This window comes from Cnephaeus nilssonii (assembly GCF_951640355.1).
Source record: "Cnephaeus nilssonii genome assembly, chromosome: 11".
Lineage (NCBI taxonomy): Eukaryota > Metazoa > Chordata > Mammalia > Chiroptera > Vespertilionidae > Cnephaeus > Cnephaeus nilssonii.
The window spans coordinates 32,069,474-32,090,038 of NC_137082.1; the positions used below are offsets into that span (position 1 = coordinate 32,069,474).

The 20,565-nt window shown below is 50.3% G+C and overlaps 1 protein-coding gene across 1 annotated transcript; it reads left to right on the plus strand.

The window, feature by feature from the left end:
• Positions 1-19,501: 19,501 nt before the first annotated feature.
• Positions 19,502-20,239, plus strand: TMEM74B (transmembrane protein 74B; the record flags this gene model as incomplete). The annotated part of the gene is made up of 1 exon (XM_079783303.1): positions 19,502-20,239. The coding sequence occupies exon 1, from the start codon at positions 19,541-19,543 to the stop codon at positions 20,237-20,239; it is 699 nt and encodes a 232-aa protein (XP_079639429.1). The 5' UTR covers positions 19,502-19,540.
• Positions 20,240-20,565: the final 326 nt, after the last annotated feature.

The window sequence follows — 20,565 nt, forward strand, 5'->3', positions numbered from 1 at the left end:
AGCCTGCAACCTAGATATGTGCCCTTGACCAGAATCAAACCCGGGACCCTTCAGTCTACAGGCTGACGTACTATCCACTGAGCCACACTGGCGAGGGCTGAAGCAGATACCCTTTAATTCTCTCTTTCAACAATCACTTACTGAGTGCCTACTGCGAGCCAAGTTCGGCTGTAGGACCTGGGTACAGAGGTTGGATTGTCACAAGGACACTGTGTCACAAACCTCTCCAAAACTCCATGCTTTCAAACAACAATTGTTTAGTTCCACCTTTGAGTTGGTGGGTTGGTGGGGGTGGTCTGCATCAGACTTCAGATCTGCAGATGGGAGCCTGCTTCATGGGTCTCTTGTCCTCCTCCTCGAATCACTGGGCCACGGGGCGGGGGTGGGGGGTGTTCTTCCTTTCTCAATGGCAAAGGATAAGAGAGCAAGTGGAACCACATGAGGCCTCTTAAAGCCTAAACTCAGAACTGTCACTTTCACCACATTCCACTGGGCAAAGTGAGTCCCTCGGCCAAGTCCAAAGTTAAGGGGCAGGGATGTACACTCCACCCAGGAAGAGGGCACGTCAAGTGTGTGGGGTCGGGGAGGGGTGAGGAAGTGGGACCAGGAAGGAAGTTAGTTCAGAAGTGGAGCCAGAGGCCTGGAGGGGCCCAGAGGAAAGGCGGCGAGCAGAAACCAGCCGGTGGTGGGAGCCGGAGACAGGAAGTGTGGCTCTGTGGCCGTGGCAGGAGACCCAGAAAGAACGAGAGAACTGAAGGATCATGTAGGACAATCAACATTTATTGATCTACTCCACACCAGGTATCATGCTAAACACTTGCCATCCGTAACTTCATTTCATCTTCAAAACCTTCTGGCTTCGATTCCCAAACCATGTGCTGAGGCACCCTGAGGTGTGGCAGAAATCTCACAGATGCACCGCAAAGTATTTTAAAAAAATTAAAAAAAACCCACAATAATGTCTGTTGGGTACTGTGTAAACTATAATTATTAAGTTGTTTAAAACAAATTGCTTAATAACTGTTAGGTATTTCTTTGGGCCTGGCACACTGTGAAAAAATTGCTGACATGCTAAGGGTGCTGTGAACTGAGGAAGTTTAGGAATTTCTGCCTATGAGGGAGACACCATTGTTATCTGCATTTTATAGTTGATTGCAGATAGATCCTACTATTCGCCCCTTTTTTAAGATGAGGAAACTGACATTCAAAGAGGCCCTGGCCCTGGCTGGTGTCACTCAGTGGTTAGAGCGTTTGCCTGAGGACTGAAGGGTCGCCAGTTCAACTTCCAGTCAAGGGCACATACCTCGGTTGCAGGTTCAATCCCTGTCCCCGGTCAGGGCACGAGCAGGAGGGAACCAATTAATGTGTCTCTTTCACATTGATGTTTCTCTCACTCTCTCTTCTCCCCCTCACTTCCACTCTCTCTAAAAATCAATGGAAAAAATATCTTCACTCCTCCAAAGAGGACTGAAAAACAAAACAAAACAGAACAAAGAGGCACGGATTTCTCAGGATCACTCCCGCAGGGCTGGAATTAGAACCTGTTCTCCCTGGCCTGTGTGGAAGGTCTTGCCTGTTGTTTTAAAGTGATGGAGCGTCAGGCAGGGGCTCGAGCCAGCCATCTGCTGAGCTCCTGGGCAGGCCCAGTGGGATCTCTGTCCAACACAGTGGAGGGTTGATAGGAGTGCGTGGCAGTTGGCGTCTGGCGCTCTGTCCTTGGCCTCCAGTGCTGACACCTAATCACCTGGAAAGCCATTTCTCATGGTTAACTTCTTTTGATGCACTTTCATTTATTTTTAATCTTGGGATTCTGGCTCATTTTACTTCATAAGCTCAGAAAGGCTTGGCATGTGGGGATAAGGGAAGGTGGAGCCAGGAGGCCTGGAACGGGAAGGAACTTAAACTCTGAGCAAGGGAAAATGTCTTCACCAAATACAAAAGCCAGAATCACCATCTATGCATCATTCGTGGGCAGCTAATAATATGGCTTCCGTGTGTCAGACCCTGCACTGATGCTGGGGGCACAGGGATGCTGGGGTATAGCGGTGAGCAAGGAAGAGCCTCACAGCTGACCTCATGGGGCTTATGGTCCAGCTGGTAGGAGGATCCATTAGCAGTCAAGTGGTTCAAAACTAGTACTTTGTAACACAAACCTGGCACATATACTAGTTAGTGTATGTAGAATGAATCCATGAGTGAAGGAATGAAGGGATTTGCAAATGAAGAAACTGTGGCTCAGATGGAGATACGAGTTGCCCAATCAATTCAGCAGCGGTGGCAAAAATCGCTTGTCCCTTGATATCCCTTCTCCTAGTCATTCATAGCAAAAGACACAGTCCCAGTTTCCCTTGCAGGTAAGTGTGGCCACGTGGTTAAATCCTGGCCAATGGGATACAAACGGAAGGGATTTGTGCAATTTCCGGGTTGTGCCCTTAAAAGGAAGGAGGAGGGTCCCTCTCCCCCCATCCTGCTGCTGACTGGAATGTAGCCACAAGGGCTGGAGGTGGCGCAGCCGTCTTGGACCACGAAGTGGAGGATGTCAGAGCCACAAGATAGAAGGAACCCAGGTCTCTTGTGACCGATGACGCCGCCATGCCAGGCTTAACTGCCAAGTATACTTTTACACGAGACAGAATTAAGTTCTGCTTTACTAAAAACAATATTTTTTTTCTCATTCCCTTTAATACAGGAGTCAAACCAATGTCCTTAAAAATATAGCGGCTGAAGTCAGGTCCCTTGATTTCCCCCACGCAGGTCCTTTCTATAACCCGCCCACCTATTTTATTTTCTTCCAAGTGTTTTCTTGTTCAGGGCCGGGCCTGCTCCTCGCAACAGCTCCGTGAAGTTCATAGTAGAGAGCGGACTCCCGTGGCGCTCACAGGGCTCACCGAGGTGCGAGAGGTGCAGGTGACCGGCCCCGAGGCACATGGGCCGAGTTCCCATCTCTTGGATGGGGCGAGTGGACTCAGAGGTGTCATTTAGCTCTGCCTCCATTTCTGACTCCCAGTCTAGGGCCCTACCCACCCTTGGGGCGGTCCCCTCTCCTATTCTAGGCACCGTAGCCCTCTCCCCCACTTAGTAAAATACACAAGAGGCAGATGTGTAGCAGGAAGAAGCTTCCACATGTTAGAGCCCTCTAACCCTCCCACCCTCCCACCCTCCCACGTGAGCACCTGACAGCGTGCCAGCGAGGGGGAGCATGGGGATGATGCCCCTACATAACACGGTGGTAAGGTGATTGAGTTGATATTTGAAAAGCACTTAGAACAGTGCCTGGCATTCGGAGAGGCCCACATAACTGGTTGTAAACTAAAATAAACACACAAGTAATTCATTACTATTACTTCACCTCTGAGCCTGTTCAGTGTTGTTCCCTCTTCCAGGAATACTTCTCCTTTCTCCCCCTTCCTTCACCTAGCGAAATCTCAGTCTTACCTGCGCTATTCTTTCATCTCCCTCCCCTGGACACATGGCAGGCTGTTTTCAGAGTTTTCTCATCTAGAATGCAGGGGGCCAGATTTGATCTGTATTTTTCAAACTTCTGCTACTCACGTACCTCCTCTTCAATTTTTGCCTACCGTCTCTGCTTTGATTTATGTATATTTGTCTTTAAATTATTCTTTAAAGGAATGATTTTTTTCTGAGTGACAGAAATGAAGTGGTCTCTATGTTCTCTCTTGTCCCCTTGCACCTGAGGGAGAACGAGCGGCCACAGGGAGGATATTATCAAACCTCTCTCCTGCTCATTGCCATCCACCACAATGTCCACAAAGGGTCTTCTTCGGTTCAAATACACCCTCAGGCGCAGGAGATGATCCTAAGCCACACTTGGCATTGGCCTACTCAGCAGGAGCCTCAGCTCGCTAGCATGGCGCCCCACGAATGCTAGCATCTGGCGCTCCTCTCCCAGCAGGAGTCCTCGCTGCCATCCAGCAGGGCAGTACAGTGCAGGTGCAAGGCCGGATCCCCATCCGATGGGTACAGGAGCCATCCTGGCTTAAAAGCTTATTGTCCCACGGAGCCAATATCTTTGCACCTGCCCAGTTATATGTGTCACCAGGTTCATGAAGCCCCAAGTATGATTCCCTGCCATGCATTTATAACTCCTCCTAGCCCAGATGTAACTTACCAATCAGAGTCTTTGAAAAAACAAAATAAATTTATTTATTTATTTTTAGAGAGTGGAATGGAGGCGGGGAGACAGAAACATTGATGAGAGAGACACATTGACTGGTTGCCTCACACATGCGCCCTGACCAGGGCTGGGATCTTTGAAGCCTGCAACTGAGGTATGTGTCCTTGACTGGAATCAAACCCAGGACCCTTCCGTCTGTGGGCTCATGCTCTATCCACTAAGCAAAACAAAAAAACTTCATCTTTAGAACAATTTTAGAGTACAGAAAAATTGGGAAGGTAGTAAGAGAGAGTTCCCATATCCTCACACTCATCTCCTCTATTATTAACACCTTATATCAGTATGATACATTTGTTACAATTAATATTGATGCATGATTAGAGTCCTTTATTCCGATTTCTTTAGTGTTTACCTAATGTCTTTTTTCTGTTCCAGGATGACATTGAGGATAACATGCGACATGTAGTCATCATGTCGCTTTAGGCTCCACGTGGCTGATGGTTTCTCAGACTTCCCTCATTTTTGATGACCGTGATCGTTGTGAGGAGTACTGCTCAGGTATTTTGAAAAATGTCCCTCAATTGGCATTTATTTTATCTCATGGCTAGACTAGGGTTACGGGATCGGGGAGGAAAACCACAGAGGTAAAGTGCCATTCTCATCACATTGTATCAAGGGTATGTACTGTCAATATGATTTGACCGTTGTTGACCTTGATCACCTGCCTGAGGTAATCAGGCATGTCAGGTTTCTCCCCTGCAAAGTTGCTCTGCCCCCCACCCCAACTCCCTTTCATGGGAGATTTATCTTTTCTCCCATTTTTTTCATTGCTCATATTTTAGGTTATAATCCAATATTCCTTTATTTATTTTGTGGATCACATTTTTCCAGGTTTGGCCATTGGGAGCTCTTCCAGTTGGTCCCTATGTCCTTTGACATACCCCAACGCGCATGCATGTGTGTGTGTGTGTGTGAGAGGGGGAGAGAGAGAGAGAGAGAGAGAGAGAGAGAGAGAGAGAGAGAGAGAGAGAGAGAGAGAGAGGAAGGGAGAGAGATATTTGTTTATTTAAGCACTTCCTTACTTTCTGGCACTATATGATGCTCCAAGCTCATCTTGTGTATTTCCTGCCCCAGTCCTACAATCAGCCATTTCTCCCCGATTCCTTTTTATTGGAGAATGGTATTAGAAACCAAGATCTGGGCACTAGGTGTGCTTATTGTTATACAATATCATTGCTTCTAGGACCTTTTGGCTGACAGAGAAAGGAAATCATGCACGTTTACTAACCCGGTGTATATACATATCTATACATATTTTTATATGGAATCTTCTGCATCTATACGAGCCAAGCACGAGTTCATACTGATATCTCCAATCCATTACCACATGGACCATTCCAGCCTCCTCCTCAGGGGTCATTTTTATCACAGCAATGTTGCCTAGTAACATAGTGGACACATGTTTATGTGTTTCCAAGGAGACAGTGCTAGACAGTTAACGAAAGGTACAATTCTCACGCAAAAGAGGAAAAGATTTTAACCCTTTACTCTCACTGATCAGTGGCTACTCACTGCTCTGAGGATAAAGAACTAACACTTTGGCCCACCAGGTTCTGCAGTGACCTGGCCTGCTGAAAGTCCAGCCTTTTCTCCTCCCACTTCCTTTCTGAGCTTCCATGGCAACCACACTCATCTCCTTCAAGCCTCACACTCACCATACTCCCTTCTCTCCTAGGGCCCCTGCCCAGGCCAGTCTCTCTGCTGGGTCTCTCTTCCTTGCCCTCTTTACCTGGCTGCCTCCTATTCATCTCTCCGACCTCTGCTCAATCCTCGCTTCTGCTGGGGAGTCACCCCATCTCCCAGGCTAGGTCAGCACTGTTTCGGGTTTGCACAGCCTATGCATCCTTGCTTTGTAGCACTTCCTACAATAGCAGTATTATGTTTCCTTTTCCTTTCCTCCCACTAGAACACAAGCTTCTCGAGGGCAGGGATGATGTCTACCTCGTCAACAGTGTATAATAGGGGCTCATACTCTCTTTATTGAAGTTCTCACTGTGTTCACCATTCTTCTCCCCAGTGCAGTGAGCATCTTTATGACCAATACTTTAAAGTCTTTATCAGGTTAATGATTTATCTCCATTTCATTAAGGTGTTTTTTTTTTTCCCCTGAGGTTTTTGTCTTGTTCTTTCATTTGGAACATATTCCTGTGTTTCTTCATTTTGCTTGACTCTGTGTTGGTTTCTGTACAGCAGATGAAGCAACCAGCTCTCCCAGTCTTGAAGGAGTGGCCTGTGTAAGACATGAACTTCTGTGATTCAGCCCTGCCTCAGCTCTTGGTTGTCTCTCAAACCTTTCTACTTGTCCAAGCAGCCAACTGCATTCTTAATAGCTCCCAGGAGTTGAGGATGTGCCAAGACCTGTCAGTGTCCTAATGGGGAGGATCTCAGCACCTAGACGTAGGCTGACTGGGAGCCAGATCCTCGGGCACCGGCTTTTAAAAGTATGCAAATATAAACAGTCTGTGGGATGCTACTGACCACCAGAGCCATGTGATCTGGAGGTGTCACATGGGTGGCAGTTGCAAAAATCAGGGCTCCAGACGAGTTGTGTAAGTCTTTTCTGGGTGATACCGGTGAGCTGCAGCAAGGCAGAGGGGGAGCGCCAAGATGGCATCCACAGCCCACGCTCCTTGAGAGGAACTCTCTAGGCCACTAAACTTGTGTCAGACCTGAAGCTCTAGGACAAGCAAAGAGCCCTCCTGCACAGAAAGACAGCCTCAGTCCACTGTGTGTGCAATGCCCCTGGGGCAGCAGCTCTCCAAGAACTTTCCAATTGCCATGGTCCCAGAATGCAAGCACCACTGGCCACCAGATCCAGGCAATCAAGGGGTGTCCCCTGGGCAGATGCTGAAAAAACCAGTGCAGACTCATGTAAAGCTCCCTTCAGGAGACACTGGTGCTCCAGAGCAAAGATAGCCCTACCCTCTGGGGTCTATAGAAAGGATTACAATCGGCTCCTCGATGCATATTTAATGAGAAGCCTGCCCCTCAGGCCTAAGTCATGATGATTAGCTAACAGGCATCCTCCACAGAAAGACCAAGCTCTTGGGTCTGTTGTCCCTTGCTGTGTGCTGGGGTGGCTGTTAAAACTCTCCAGTGGTTATAGTCCTGTGGGACCCACGAGCATAAGCCCCACTGGCCACCAGAGCCAGAAAAGGTAGAGGTGTCCGTTGGCAGTAGTCATAAACATTGGGGTGCCAGAGAAGGGTATAAGCTCCTTTCTGGGTGACACCAATTATTATAGTCCCTGGCTTCTCCGGCCTCCAGAGCCAAGCCACAGGAGGTGTCCCCTAGGCAGCAGCCACAAAAAGTGGGACATCAGGCATGTGCAAAAGCTCCATTCTGGGAGATGCTGGTGCTCTGGAGCATGGCACAGGGAGAGTGTGAAGATGGCACCTGCCAGTCTCCATCCCTGGACAGTCCCAGCAGACTCCCGGGTACTGTATTAAATTAGATGCCTGGCTCCCAGGCTGACACTTTAACATAAGCATGTGAACCTCCTTCACTTTATCCCTTTGCACTCGCTTGCTTTTTTCTCGATTCCTTTATTCTACTTGGGATTTAATTTTTTAAATACCCCAGATTTTACAAAGCATGGCAGTAGAATAAAAAACTGGAGTTTCTTTTCATACAAACTTATTTATTTGGATTTTTTTAATATTTCAAATTATTGATACATTCAATACAATTCGACATATGAGCTACTACCGATGCTAACCGTGTCGGGTCACACTCGACATCCGAGTGCAAAAGGTTAAGACTGGGCACAGCCGGCTGCCTTTGAGCTGGGCCCTGGGCTGAGCAAGCCTGAGCAAGTGAGACCTTTAAGAGCAGTTTCTCGCTCTGACCGGTTTGGCTCAGTGGATAGAGTGTCGGCCTGTGGACTGAAGGGTCCCAGGTTCGATTCCAGTCAAGGGCATGTACCTTGGTTGCAGGCACATCCCCAGTAGGGGGTATGCAGGAGGCAGCTGATCGATGTTTCTTCTCTCATCGATGTTTCTAACTCTCTATCCCTCTCCCTTCCTCTCTGTAAAAAAAATCAATAAAATATATTAAAAAAAAAAGAGCAGTTTCTCAAATTGCTTCAGTCTTGTGGGCCTCAGGATGGGAGGCACATTGCTTTTCAAAGTTAGACATTTTTGGGGCTCATCTCTCAAATGTATGTCTTAAAAGTTGGAATGCCCAATGTGGGGTTCAAACCCTTTGATCCTAAGGGAGAAGCTCTGGGTTTTGAGTCCCAATCATTGTGAGTCACTGCACCTGGGGTGGGGCTTATGGTGAATTGTCTCCAAGTCTCTCCTAGATGAAGTAGAAGACAGAATCAATGAACTCTAAGACAAGGCAGTGGTTACCCATTAGAGCAGCAAAAAGACAAAAGAATGAAAAGGAAAAAAAAAAGTGAAGATAGCTCAAGGGACTTATAGGACAACCAGAGGCCTGGTGCACGAAATTTGTGCCAGGTAGGGTCCCTATGCCTGGCGGGAGATCAGGGCTGATCAGGGCCTTCTGGCTGGCAGCCGGATCTTCCTTCCCTGGCTGCCACTTGGGGCCTTCCTTCATTCCATGCCGCCCCCTGGTGGTCAGCACACATCATAGCCAGTGATCAAACTCCCAGTCTCCTGATGGAACTCTTGAGGGGACACTTTGCATATTAGCCATATGTGTGTGTGTGTGTGTGTGTGTGTGTGTGTGTGTGTGTGTGTGTGTATCAAACAGGGATCCCAGAAGGAGAAGAGAAAGAGAAAGGGGCTAAAGTATTTGAGGAAACAATGGCTGAAAACTTCCCTAACTTGGAGAAGGAAACACATCCAGTCCCAGAAATCCCAGAGAGTTCCAAATAAGAGGAACCCAAAAAGACCTACACTAATAGACATTATAATTAAAATGTCAAAATTTAAAGCTAAGGAGAGAATATTAAAAGCAGCAAGAGAAAATAACTAATTATGTACAAGGGAACCCCTATCAGACTATAAGCAGATCTTTCAGCAGAAACTTCACAGGCCAGAAGAGATGGTATGATATATTCAAAGTGCTAAAAGAATAAAACTTCCAACTAAGACCACTCTATCTAAAGTTATTCAGAAGTGAAAGAGACATAAAGAATTTCCTAGAATGGCAAAAGCTAAAGTTGTTCATCCCCATTAAATCTGCCTTACAAAAAATGTTAAAGGAACATATATATATACTGTTGTTAAAGGAACTTTTTTAAGCTAAAAAAAGGCACTTGTTAGTAACAAGAACGTATATGAGAGGGTAAATCTCACTGGAAAGTAGTGAATGAATCACTTATAAAACTAGTATGAAGGTTAAAAGGCAAAAGTAGTAAAATCAACTAGGATTACAATAATTATTTAAGGGATACACAGAATAAAAAGATGTAAAATGTGACTTCAAAAATGAAATGTGTGAGGGATAGTAATAATATTGAGTTTTAAAACGGCATCAAACATAAGTTGTTTTCAACTTAAAATAGACTGTTATGGATATAAGTTGTTATATGTAAGCCTCATGGTAACTACAAAGTGAAACCTATAGTAAATACACAACAGATAAAGAGAAAAGAATAAAAGCATATCACTAAAGAAAGATATTAAACTTGTGCTCAAATAAAATTTTAAACTATTTTATCTTTCAAGAATTAAATTTTTGCCCAGCTGATGTGGTTCAAAGGTTGAGCGTCAACCTATGAACCAGGAGGTCATGATTTGATTTCCAGTCAGGGCACATGCCCGGGTTGCAGGTTCGATCCCCAGTTGGGCATGCAGGAGGCAGCTGACCAATGATTCCCTCTCATCATTGATGTTTTTCTTTTTCTCTTTCTTGCCTTTCCCCTCTGAAATCAATAAAAATATATTTGAAAAACAAAAGTATTACGCTAAGTGAAATAAGTCAGATAGAAAAATACAAATACCATATGATCTCTCCTATATGTGGAATCCTATCTAATAATAGACAAATATGCAAATTGACCATACCTCCGACACACCCACAAGCCACGCCCACTATCCAATCAGAGCGAGTATGCAAATTAACCCAAACCAAGATGGCTACAGCCACAGAGAGCAAGGTTTCCTAGGTAACAGAGGAAGCCAAGCTTTCCGCCCGCCCTTGCCAGGCCTAAGCCTCCACTCAAGCTACAAAGTTTCAATTATAGAAGGTAAACAAATTCAAACAAATGGCAGCAGAATGGAGCTTGAGAGAGAAGGCCAGGGTTGCCGCTGGCAACAGGGGAAGCAAAACTTTCCGCACACCCTGGCCGGGCCCACCCGCTTAAGGCAACAAAGTTTCAATTATAACCCCAACAGAAATGGCTGCCGGCCTCGGAGGGAGCCCCAGGCTTGGCTCTGCTCCAGGCTACAAAGTTTCAATTGTAGAAGGAAAATAAATTCCAGATACCAGGGCCTCCACTTGGGTTGCCAGGGGGCGTGGCCGGCCTGCAAACCACCACAGGCCCCTCGCTCAGGCCGCCCCACACCCCAAGGGAACCCCCACCTGATCTGGGACGCCCTTCAGGGCAAACCAGCTGGCCCCCACCCCTGTACCAGGCCTCTATCTTATCTAATAAAAGAGTAATATGCAGATTGATCATCACTGCAACACACAATATAGCTGCCCCCATGTAGTCAAAGATCCTGCCCCCATGTGGACACAAGATGGCCACCACAAGATGGCCAGCAGGAGAGGGCAGTTGGGAGGCACCCGGCCTGCAAGGGAGGGCAGTTGAGAGGGACCAAGCCTGCAAGGGAGGGCAGTTGGAGGTGATCAACCCTGCAGGAGAGGGCAGTTAGGGGTGACCAGGCCGGCAGAGGAGGGAAGTTGGGGGCAAACAGGCTGGCAGCAGAGTGGTTAGGGGGTGATCAGGCTGGCAGGCAGAAGCGGTTAGGGGCAATCAGGAAGGCAGGCAGGCAAGCAGTTGGGAGCCAGCAGTCTTGGATTGTGAGAGGGATGTCCGACTGCCCGTTTAGGCCCGATCCCGGTGGGATCGGGTCTAAACGGGCAGTCGGACATCCCTCAAGGGGTCCCATATTGGAGAGGGTACAGGCTGGGCTGAGGGACAACCCCCCTCCGTGCACGAATTTCGTGCACTGGGCCTCTAGTCTATAAATAAACAAACAAACGAATGAATAAATAAATAAATCCAAGCTCATAGATACAGAGAACATATTGGTGGTTGCCAGAGGTGGGGGTGGGGAGGGGGAAGAAATGGGGTAAACAGATTTTTTTTTCCATTTAAAAAAATTGAAAAAACTAAACAAAGAAAAAAAATGATTGTCAGGATATTCCTAGTGAAAAGGGGAGTTCTGAGGTTAACCATGAATAGGAAATGTGTGGTTGATAAAGCTAACACATGTTTCTTTTCTTTTTTTAAAAAATATATTTTATTGATTTTTCACAGAGAGGAAGGGAGAGGGATAGAGAGCTAGAAACATCGATGAGAGAGAGACATTGACCAGCTGCCTCCTGCACACCCCCACCAGGGGATGTGCCCGCAACCAATGTACATGCCCCTGACCGGAATCGAACCTGGGACCTTCCAGTCCGCAGACCGACACTCTATCCACTGAGCCAAACCGGTTTCAGCTACATGTTTCTTTAGAGAAGGACTCCTTAGAGCCTTTAAGGCCAATATGCTTTGCAAATCTCTGACAGGGGAACAAATTATTTAGCATTTCTCAAATTCACTTGACCCCAAAACTCATGTTTTACAAAGTTCCTCTTTTTATTTATAGAAGTTACAGAAACACTGTGGATGAAAGATACAGTGGGTGATGCAGATGAAGTAAGTTACAATACAGTTCCTGTCTTTCCTTTAAGGCAGACATAGTCTTGCTGGGGAAACAAAGCTTTTAAAACAAATGTGCATAAAATAATGATTGACCTGTTACATAGACTGTAGGATTTTAGGTAAAATAAGCAGAGAAGGGAAGATCAGTGTGGGTTGAGACACTTGGAGCTGAGATGATAGGAAAGGTACAATTTAAACTGAGCTTGAAAAAAATAGGGCAAAGGAAAGGGGGTGGGGGGATGATGGTAAACAAAACAGAGAGAATGAGTGAGTGAGGAAATGGATGAGCAGCTTTGCATACATCCGACTTTTCATTTGTTCAGATGGACCAACCAAGGGGGGTTTACTGGACAACCCATACATAACTGATTTTATAAACTACTTTTTAAAATATGTTTTCATTGATTTTTTGGAGAGAGGGAGAGGGAGAGAGAGATAGAAACATCAGCGAGAGAGAAAAATTGATCAGCTGCTTCATGCACGGGCCCCTATCGGGGATCGAGCCTGTAACCCTGGTATGTACCCTGACTAAGAATCAAAACCGTGACCTCGTGGTGCCTGGGAGGATGCTCAATACATTGAGCCACACTGGCTCTGCTAAACTACTTAAAAAAAATAAATATATATATATATATATATATATTGATTTCAGAGAGAAAGGGAGAGGGAGGAAGAAATAGAAACATCAATGATGAGAGAGAATCATTGATTGCCTGCCTTCTGCACACCCCCTACTGGGGATTGAGCCGGCAACCTGGGTATGTGCCCTTGACCGGAATCAAACCTGGGACCCTTCAGTCCCCACGCCAATGCTCTATCCACTGAGCCAAACCAGCTAGGGCTAAACTACTTTACAATGTCTTATTTTTAAGCTCAAATGATTACTAGTAATTCATTCTGGACTAGTTTTTCTTAGGAGAAAATAATATCAATAGCAAACATGTCAACTGCACATCAAGAGGGGTACCTCAGGCAGCCTGAAAGTACTCTGTTCTTCCATATATCTACAACTCCTTATCCAGAACTCCCAAACCCCAAAGCTCTAAGTTCTCTCCCCCAAGTGATTTTGTGGCAAAACCTTTCCTGAACTGATAAGAGGCTATTTATAGTCTTTATCTAGCCCGCTTAGTGTGAACATCCATTCATTTGGGGGTGCTATCCCAGACTGCATTGGAGTATTCTATAAACTGCAGTATACGTATCATGTCATCTTTCTAAACTCTTAAAATTCTAAATTCAGACAAGGGTCTCTAAAAAGGGACTGTGGACCTATAATTCTTATTTGTACCCTAGATTTATGCTGTCAGTGAAAAAAAGTGTTTGCTATGTAACACAGCCTATGGGTGACTCTGATTTAAAAGGGGAAAGAATAGAGGCTCAGTAAATATTTGCCTATTTTCTCCATTCTCTATTCAATAATTATGTATTAATGGCCTCCAATGTATGGGTTGTGTTTCTCATCTCTAGGGATACAGCAGGGAGGGAAACAGGTAAAGCCTCCGCCTCCTGCAATTATTTTTGGGAGGAGTGACAATTAACGAAGATAAGCTAGAATCAGGAGTCGATCAATCTATGGAGAAAAAAAATCAAGGAGTAAAGGGTTCTGGGGCATGCTATTTTTCAAAGGATGGTCTGGGGCCCAGCCAGTGTGGCTCAGTTGATTGAGCAAAGTCCTGATGCACCAAGAGGTTACTGGTTCGATTCCTGGTCAGGGCACATGCCCAGGTTGTGGGCTTAACACCCCGTAGGGGGTGTGCAGAAGGCAGCAGATCAATGATTCTCTCATTGATGTTTCTCTCTCCCTCTCCCTTCTTCTCTCTCTAAACTAAATAAAAACATATTTAAAAACAAAACGAAACAAAGGATGGTCTGGGAAGAAGTCCCTGAGAAGGTGACACTTTAGCAAGTACGTGAAAGAGATAAGAGAGGGAGCTCTAGGGATCTCAGGAAGAAGAGTGTCCCGGGCAGAAGGGACAGCGAAGGCAATGGCTCTGAGGCAGGGCTGTGCGTGAGTGAGGGAGGGGGGAAAATGTAAGTGCTTTATAGGGAGCATCTCATTTAATCCCAAAAACCCTTACGAAGTCCACTTCGCAGATGAGGACACTGAGGTCTGAGAGGGAGCCTTTTGCACAAGGCCACACAGCTGGGAGCGGGAGCGCTGGGATTCGCTCTGTAGTCTGGTGTCGCAGCTAGCTTCCCCTCGAAGTCCCTAACGACAAGCCAGCCCTTTGGAAGGCAGGAAGAGACGAAGCCTTCCCAACCCTGGAAGGCTTCCCAACCCTGCCTCGTTCTCCCTCCTCAAAGGCCCAGACATCCGGCTTCCAGGGTGACCTCGGCTCTCCTGGCTGTGGAGGGCTGCACGGGCATTTGGAGCAGGGCAGGGCAGGCTCTCCAATACGGTGGCTTGAGGAGCCAGGACAGGGCTCCTCCACTACTTACCTTTCCAGATGGCGGACCTCTGCTAACCCCTCAGAGCCCCGGGAGCCTGAGGGGATCCCATCAGCAGGGGCGCACACTGAGGCTCACAGAGCAAGAGCACTTACCTGAGGCCACGCTGGTGGCCACCGAGTCTTCCCAGGAGCCCATGACCTTCAGACCAAACTTCTCTTTGGACTTGGCCTGGGCCCCCAAACGAGGAGTGTCTCTTTAACTCTTGTGCTCTCGGCACCTCACTTGATTCACCTTAATCGAGACCCTGTAAAGGGGAAAAAACAGTGAAAGTCACCCCTACTCACCACCGGTTCACTCACCCCCACCGCGCTGGGCTCCGGGGACCAAGAGAGCACCTGTCTGGGGCTGTGCACCCCACTGTCCCGCGGAGAAAGAAGAGCAGGGGGAGAGGTGGTTGGTGGTGGGGAGGGCGTGGGTGTCTCGATGGCTTTCTTCCAGCCTTCAGGTGGCGCCCTTGCGCCGCGGAGCCGCACGAGTCTGCGAAGGCCGTCGGGCCCTAAGGACCAGGTCCTACCTGGGGGCTGCGTGCTGGGCGAGGGAGCGGAGGGTTGGGGCGCGGAGGCCGGTCTGAGATAGGCAGAGTCGGGGCTCCCCAGCGGTGGAGACAGGCAAGCGGCGGGGGAGGGGTCTTCTTCAGCAGCCCCCCCCCCAGGCCCCGCCCCTGCGCCCGGGCCGCTCGCCCTCGAGCTTCAGTTCCCCCGCTCGCTCCGCAGATCAGCCCTAAGGGGAGGGGAGAAGGATGGCGCTATGTCCCCCTCTCGTCACCCCCGTCTGTTGCCGGCCTCCCCGTCCTTGCCCACGCTAACTCTCCGGGCGCCCTCGCCGGCCGCGGGCGGAGCTCGATCCGCTGCGTTCGGCGATCCCCGGCTCCCTCCCCTTCTCTTGTCCCTCCTCCCCGGAGCCCCCGGCGGCCGCCGCCGCCGCCGTGCAGCCCCGCGCGGCGCAAGCAGGTACGTGCGCCTCGGCCGCAGCGGCTCCGCGCCGGGCCGGGAAGGGGGCGGGAGCTGGGGGAGGCACCGGCGGTGGCGGCCGGGCCCGCGCCTCCCGGGCTGCGCCGCAGCGGAGACTCCGGCGGGCGGGCGCCGGCTGCCGGGGAGGTGGGTGGGCGCCGGGGAGGACGCGCCCTCGCCTTCGTCCGCGGCCGCGGGGCGCAGAGCCGCCCGCGTGGGGAGGCAGGGAAGGAGGCCCGGCACAGGTACGCACGCGGGGCGGACTGCGGGGGCGGCGGGAGGCGGAGGCCCGAGGCGGGGAGGGCGGCGGCGGAGAGCGAGCCTGACCTCGCGGCCCGGCCGAAGGACACGCGGCGAGGGGACCCGGGCGCACGCCGGTCCTCGCGGACCTGGTCTCCCTGGGCCGCCAGGCAGTCCCGCTGCCGGCGCCGCTCGGCCCGGTGCGGTCCGTCCCGGCCCGGCCGCGTTAGTGGTCAAGGGCAGGAGCAGGGGGTGTGAGCGGCGGGCAGGCGGTGCGCCGGGGCGGCGGACAGCCGGGGGTTGGCGCTTCCTGCGCGGAACTTTGGGTGTAACAGCGTGGACCTGCGTGTGCGTCTGTGCGCGCCCCAAGTCTTTGTGTACAACTCGTGTATCTGTCCATTGGGTTTTGTGAAGCTTCATCCACGCCCGCTCTACGCCTGTCTTCCCGCGTGTTAGTGCGCGCGCGGGTTGGTGGTGGTGCCGGGCCCCGTGGGTCTGGCGTAGACCTTAGCAGCCCTGCGGGTAGTTAACTGTGTGTGTGTGTGTGTGTGTGTGTGTGTGTGTCCGTCCAGCCTTATCCCTTTTGGGTGTGATTACCTGTGTGACCCGTGAATCTGTGGGTCACACAGTGTGGCTTCCATGTCTGTGGGTGCTGCGCGTGGAAACGGCTCCTGGGGGTGTGACTGTAGAACTGGGGTGTGCCTTTCAGGTCTTGCTGGACTGCAGGTGAAATTGGAGTGTCACCGGTACAGCTGCCAGTGTGAGCAGTGGCCCCCAGCGTCTTTGTCCGTTTGTCTGTTTCTCCTTATGTTTTGGGTTATTGATTGGGCACGTGGGCATCTCTGAACCTGTTGTGTGAGAGAGAGTCCCCCTTTTCTCTGCCCTCTTCCTAACTCTGGCATCCCGAGGAAAAAGTTTCCGGTTCCTGCTGGTGAAAGCCCTGCTGCCAGAATTTGGGTGCCCTGGATTTCCTCTGGGATATGGAGGCATCTGGGTGCCAAGCTGGGAAGGTGGTTCCTGGCCACTCCAGGAGCTGAGTTCTCTGGAGAGTGCTGAGAACTGGGGGTGGGGTGGGGGGTGGTGGAGCACATCTGGACATCCACTGGGCAGCAGCTGTCATCACCAGTCCCTGTGTGTGCTGGGCACTCAGGAAAATGCTTTTGGTGCAAAGAGTAGAAAAGCCAAACAATCTATCGCTCCTCTCGGTTTACTGGGAGTGGGAGCAGTCGGGCGGGCCTGGCCTTGAGTTGGCCTCTCTTATCCTTGTGTGGGAGAGATTGTCTCCCTGGGCAGGTTGCCAAGCCTCTCCTGGGGGCTGCCCGTGTTCTGAGCCCTGGGCAGGGGGCTGGGGATCCCGACGACGGAATTCACACATATTCCTCCCTGCCCTCAAGCTGCTTATAGTGGCTGATAAATAGTGGGAGAAAGTCGAGTCTAGAGTGAGGGCGGGTGGAATGATGCCGCTGGTGCAGGCGTGTGTGGGTTTGCAGGTGATAACAAGAACCTGTGCTTGCCTTCGGGTGCCCACGTGCACACCATGGGATCTTGGCCACGTTTTGTCAAATGGAGATAGTAATTCCTGCTCTCGGGGCTGGTGAGGGAGGGTTATATCAGATACCCCTGAGGGAAGTGCCCACTATGGGGCCCAACAGGGGTGTAGGTGCTCAGTAAACACTTACTAAATTGGAACTCCGGAAAGAAGAATGTGGTGATAGAATTGGGTTGTAAGTGGAAACAGGCTTTGTACTCAGATGAAAGGCTCTGTGTGAGCTAAGAGGTGTCCAATGCAAGTCCATGTTGGAAAAAAGATCAGAAAGATAGAAAAACGTGTCTTCCTGCACTGAGGCTCTTTGAGTTTCATTTATTCATTTCATTCATTTCATTCCGTTTTCACTTCATTAACTTACTCATACCCCCCCCCCCCGCCCCATCTCTCTCTCTCTCTCTCTCTCTCTCTCTCTCTCTCTCTCACACACACACACGCACACACACACACACACGGAACAACAATGCACTGGAAAATAAATTCAGGCATGAGAGTGCACAGAAACATCTAGAATCATGTGTATAGGTCAGTGATGGCGAACCTATGACACGCGTGTCAGCACTGACACGGGTAGCCACTTCTGATGACATGCAGCCGCTGAGGTGGCCGCATGCCGAGGATGAAACATTTGCGAAATAATGTTTTTTCCTCAAAGTGACATACTCCCCGAGTTATGCTCAGTTTTTTGGCGAAGTTTGACAAACCAAGCTCAAAGGCTGCCCATCACTGGGATAGGTGTATGTAGATACATCAGAGCATGTGAGCCACTCTGCAATTGGGGGGGGGGGGGGGTCTCTGTACAGCCTGGGGCCCTGGGTGTCTGTACTCCCGGGACATCGGTGTGTGGGGGGAACAGAGTAGTTCTGCTGTGGGCCCGGGAATTTTACATGCCAGGTGGGGAAGGGGGCTTCGATGGGGCCTGTGGGGGGCAGCACTGAATCTGCTAACGAGAGGCCTCCATCAGCTCCAGCTGAGGTGTTGTGAGGAAATGGGTGCCTAAGGTATTGAGATTCTTCATTTTATAAGAGAAGCCAGGAATCCAAAGCTTAAAATGTAAAATATTTTGCTTTTTATATATTGGCAAATACTTCACCAAAAACAAATGAACAGACCAGAAACAAACAAACAAAAACCCCCGAAACTTCTGTGAGCCACAATTGGCCCATGAGCTATAAACTGGTATCCTTTGGCAGGAAGGAACATGTGCTGTCTACCTGTCTGACTGTGCGGGGGTGTGTTCTGGTTTTGGGTGGGATACCTCCTCTTTGAGCAGAGTGCTCCCTTTCCCCCTCCCCCTCTGTCTCCCCATCTGCAGTCCTCAGCCAGCCCCCCGCATCCCCCAGCTTCTACTTACATGAAGGCATTTGGCTTTGACTTCAGCCGTGGCTCTCAAGTATGCTCCTTCCTCTCAGTCCCCATCCGTGCCTCCCCTGCCCACATCAGAGTCCTCCCTGGACCCCTGGCCTCCACACAGCCAGAAAGAGCTTTCTGAAACCGAGGCAGATGGCAGCACGCCCCGTCCCCACAGCTCACCTCCCCGACTCCTTGGCCTGGCGTGTAGAGTCCTTCGAGAGTGGATTCCCAGCTGGCCTGTGAGGTACCCCGCCCCGCTATCCCCACCCGTCCTCTCAGATCTGGCTCAGATGCCACCAGCTCCCAGAATCTTCCCTGACTTGCTCCTCTTTGTTCCCATACCACCGCCATCACCTCTATCCCTCCCCTGCTCCTAGTCATCCTCACTTCATCACAATAGTGTCCGTTAATTGAACTGGCTGGGGCCTTACATGCATTATTTTATGAAATCCACAAGTTGACCCTGTGAGGGAGGCACTTTGCTGATTCCCGTTTAACAGATAAGAAAATTGAGCGTGGAGAGGCCACATTGCTTGCCCAAGCCCAGGTGGTGAAGCTGGGATTTAAGCCTGATAGCCACTGTGTCTACGTTCCCTCCATCATAAACTAGCCCGCCGCTGATCCTTACTAAGCATGAGAGCTTTATATGGATTATCTCAATCCCTACATCAGCCCCATTAAGTAAGGGGGCGGGTAGTAGTACTGTCATTTAATAGATGGGGAAACCGAGGCCCAGAAAGGATAAATGAATTGCCCAGAGCCACATGCCAGCCAGTGGTGGGGCAGGATCCCAGCACGGATCGGATCGCACTGCTGTCTTTGTCTCATTCCCACCTCCCCTCTCTCTGGCAGGCTCCCCCTGTGGGAACTGTGCCTGGCTCAGCTGCACATCGCTTGGGGTCCAGTGTGCTGTCCAACACCAGCAGGATCTTGGTGGAGGTTTGCTAAATTCTACTGACTTTCTGTTTTCTCTTCCAGCTGCCAAGGGGCCAAGGGATGAGCTGGGGCCCTCCTTCCCAATGGCATCTCCCCCTGGTCTGGAACTGAAGACACTGAGCAGTGGTCCCCAGACCCCAAGGAGACCAGCTCCTCTAGGCCTCGTGGCCCCATCCAGGCGGGGTGTGGAGAACGCCTGCTTCTCCTCGGAGGAGCATGAGACCCATTTCCAGAACGCTGGGGACATCAGACTCGGCAGCTCCCCCAGCCCTCCCAGGGGTGTACCCTCAAGGCCCCCATCCCAGCGGGATGACCTGTCCCTGCATTCAGAAGAAGGGCCAGGCCTGGAGCCCGTCAGCCGCCCGGTGGATTACGGCTTTGTTTCTGCTCTGGTTTTCCTGGTGAGTGGGATCCTCCTGGTGGTGACAGCGTATGCCATTCCCCGTGAGGCCCATGTCAACCCGGACTCGGTGACAGCGCGGGAGATGGAACGACTAGAGATGTACTACGCCCGCCTGGGCTCCCACCTGGACAAGTGCATTATCGCAGGCCTGGGGCTGCTCACGGTGGGCGGCATGCTCTTGTCCGTGCTGCTGATGATCTCCCTCTGCAAGGGCGAGCTCTACCGCCGGCCGACCTTCGTCCCCTACAGGGGCTCCAGGAAGACCTATGGCTCCATTAACCTGCGCATGAGACAGCTCAGTGGGGAAGGGGGCCAGGGCCTGGTGGAAAACGAAGTTGTCCAGGTCTCAGAGACCAGCCGCACCCTTCAGGGGTCTTAATTAGGAGCTCTCCTGATCTGAAACCCAAGGCTACAAGCCCCCCAAGGCCTTGGGTTTTAGACTGAGCTCCACACAGGGGCCTGGGGCAGGAGTCGTGGGTGCTGGAGGGGGAGGCCAGGGCCTGGCTCAGGCTCCCCTGCAGAGGGTGGTCCCCTGATCTGTTTTGTAGCTTGAGGTTTTGTATACGTTTTGTTCGGAGATGGCTTCTGCTGCTAAAAATACAGAAGTTCAGAAACAGCTGCCCTTGGAGTGGAGGATGAGGTTTCTTGGCATTTCTGACAATTGAGAGCAGTTTGAAAGGTTGCCCATCCTGTTCCTCATGCCTT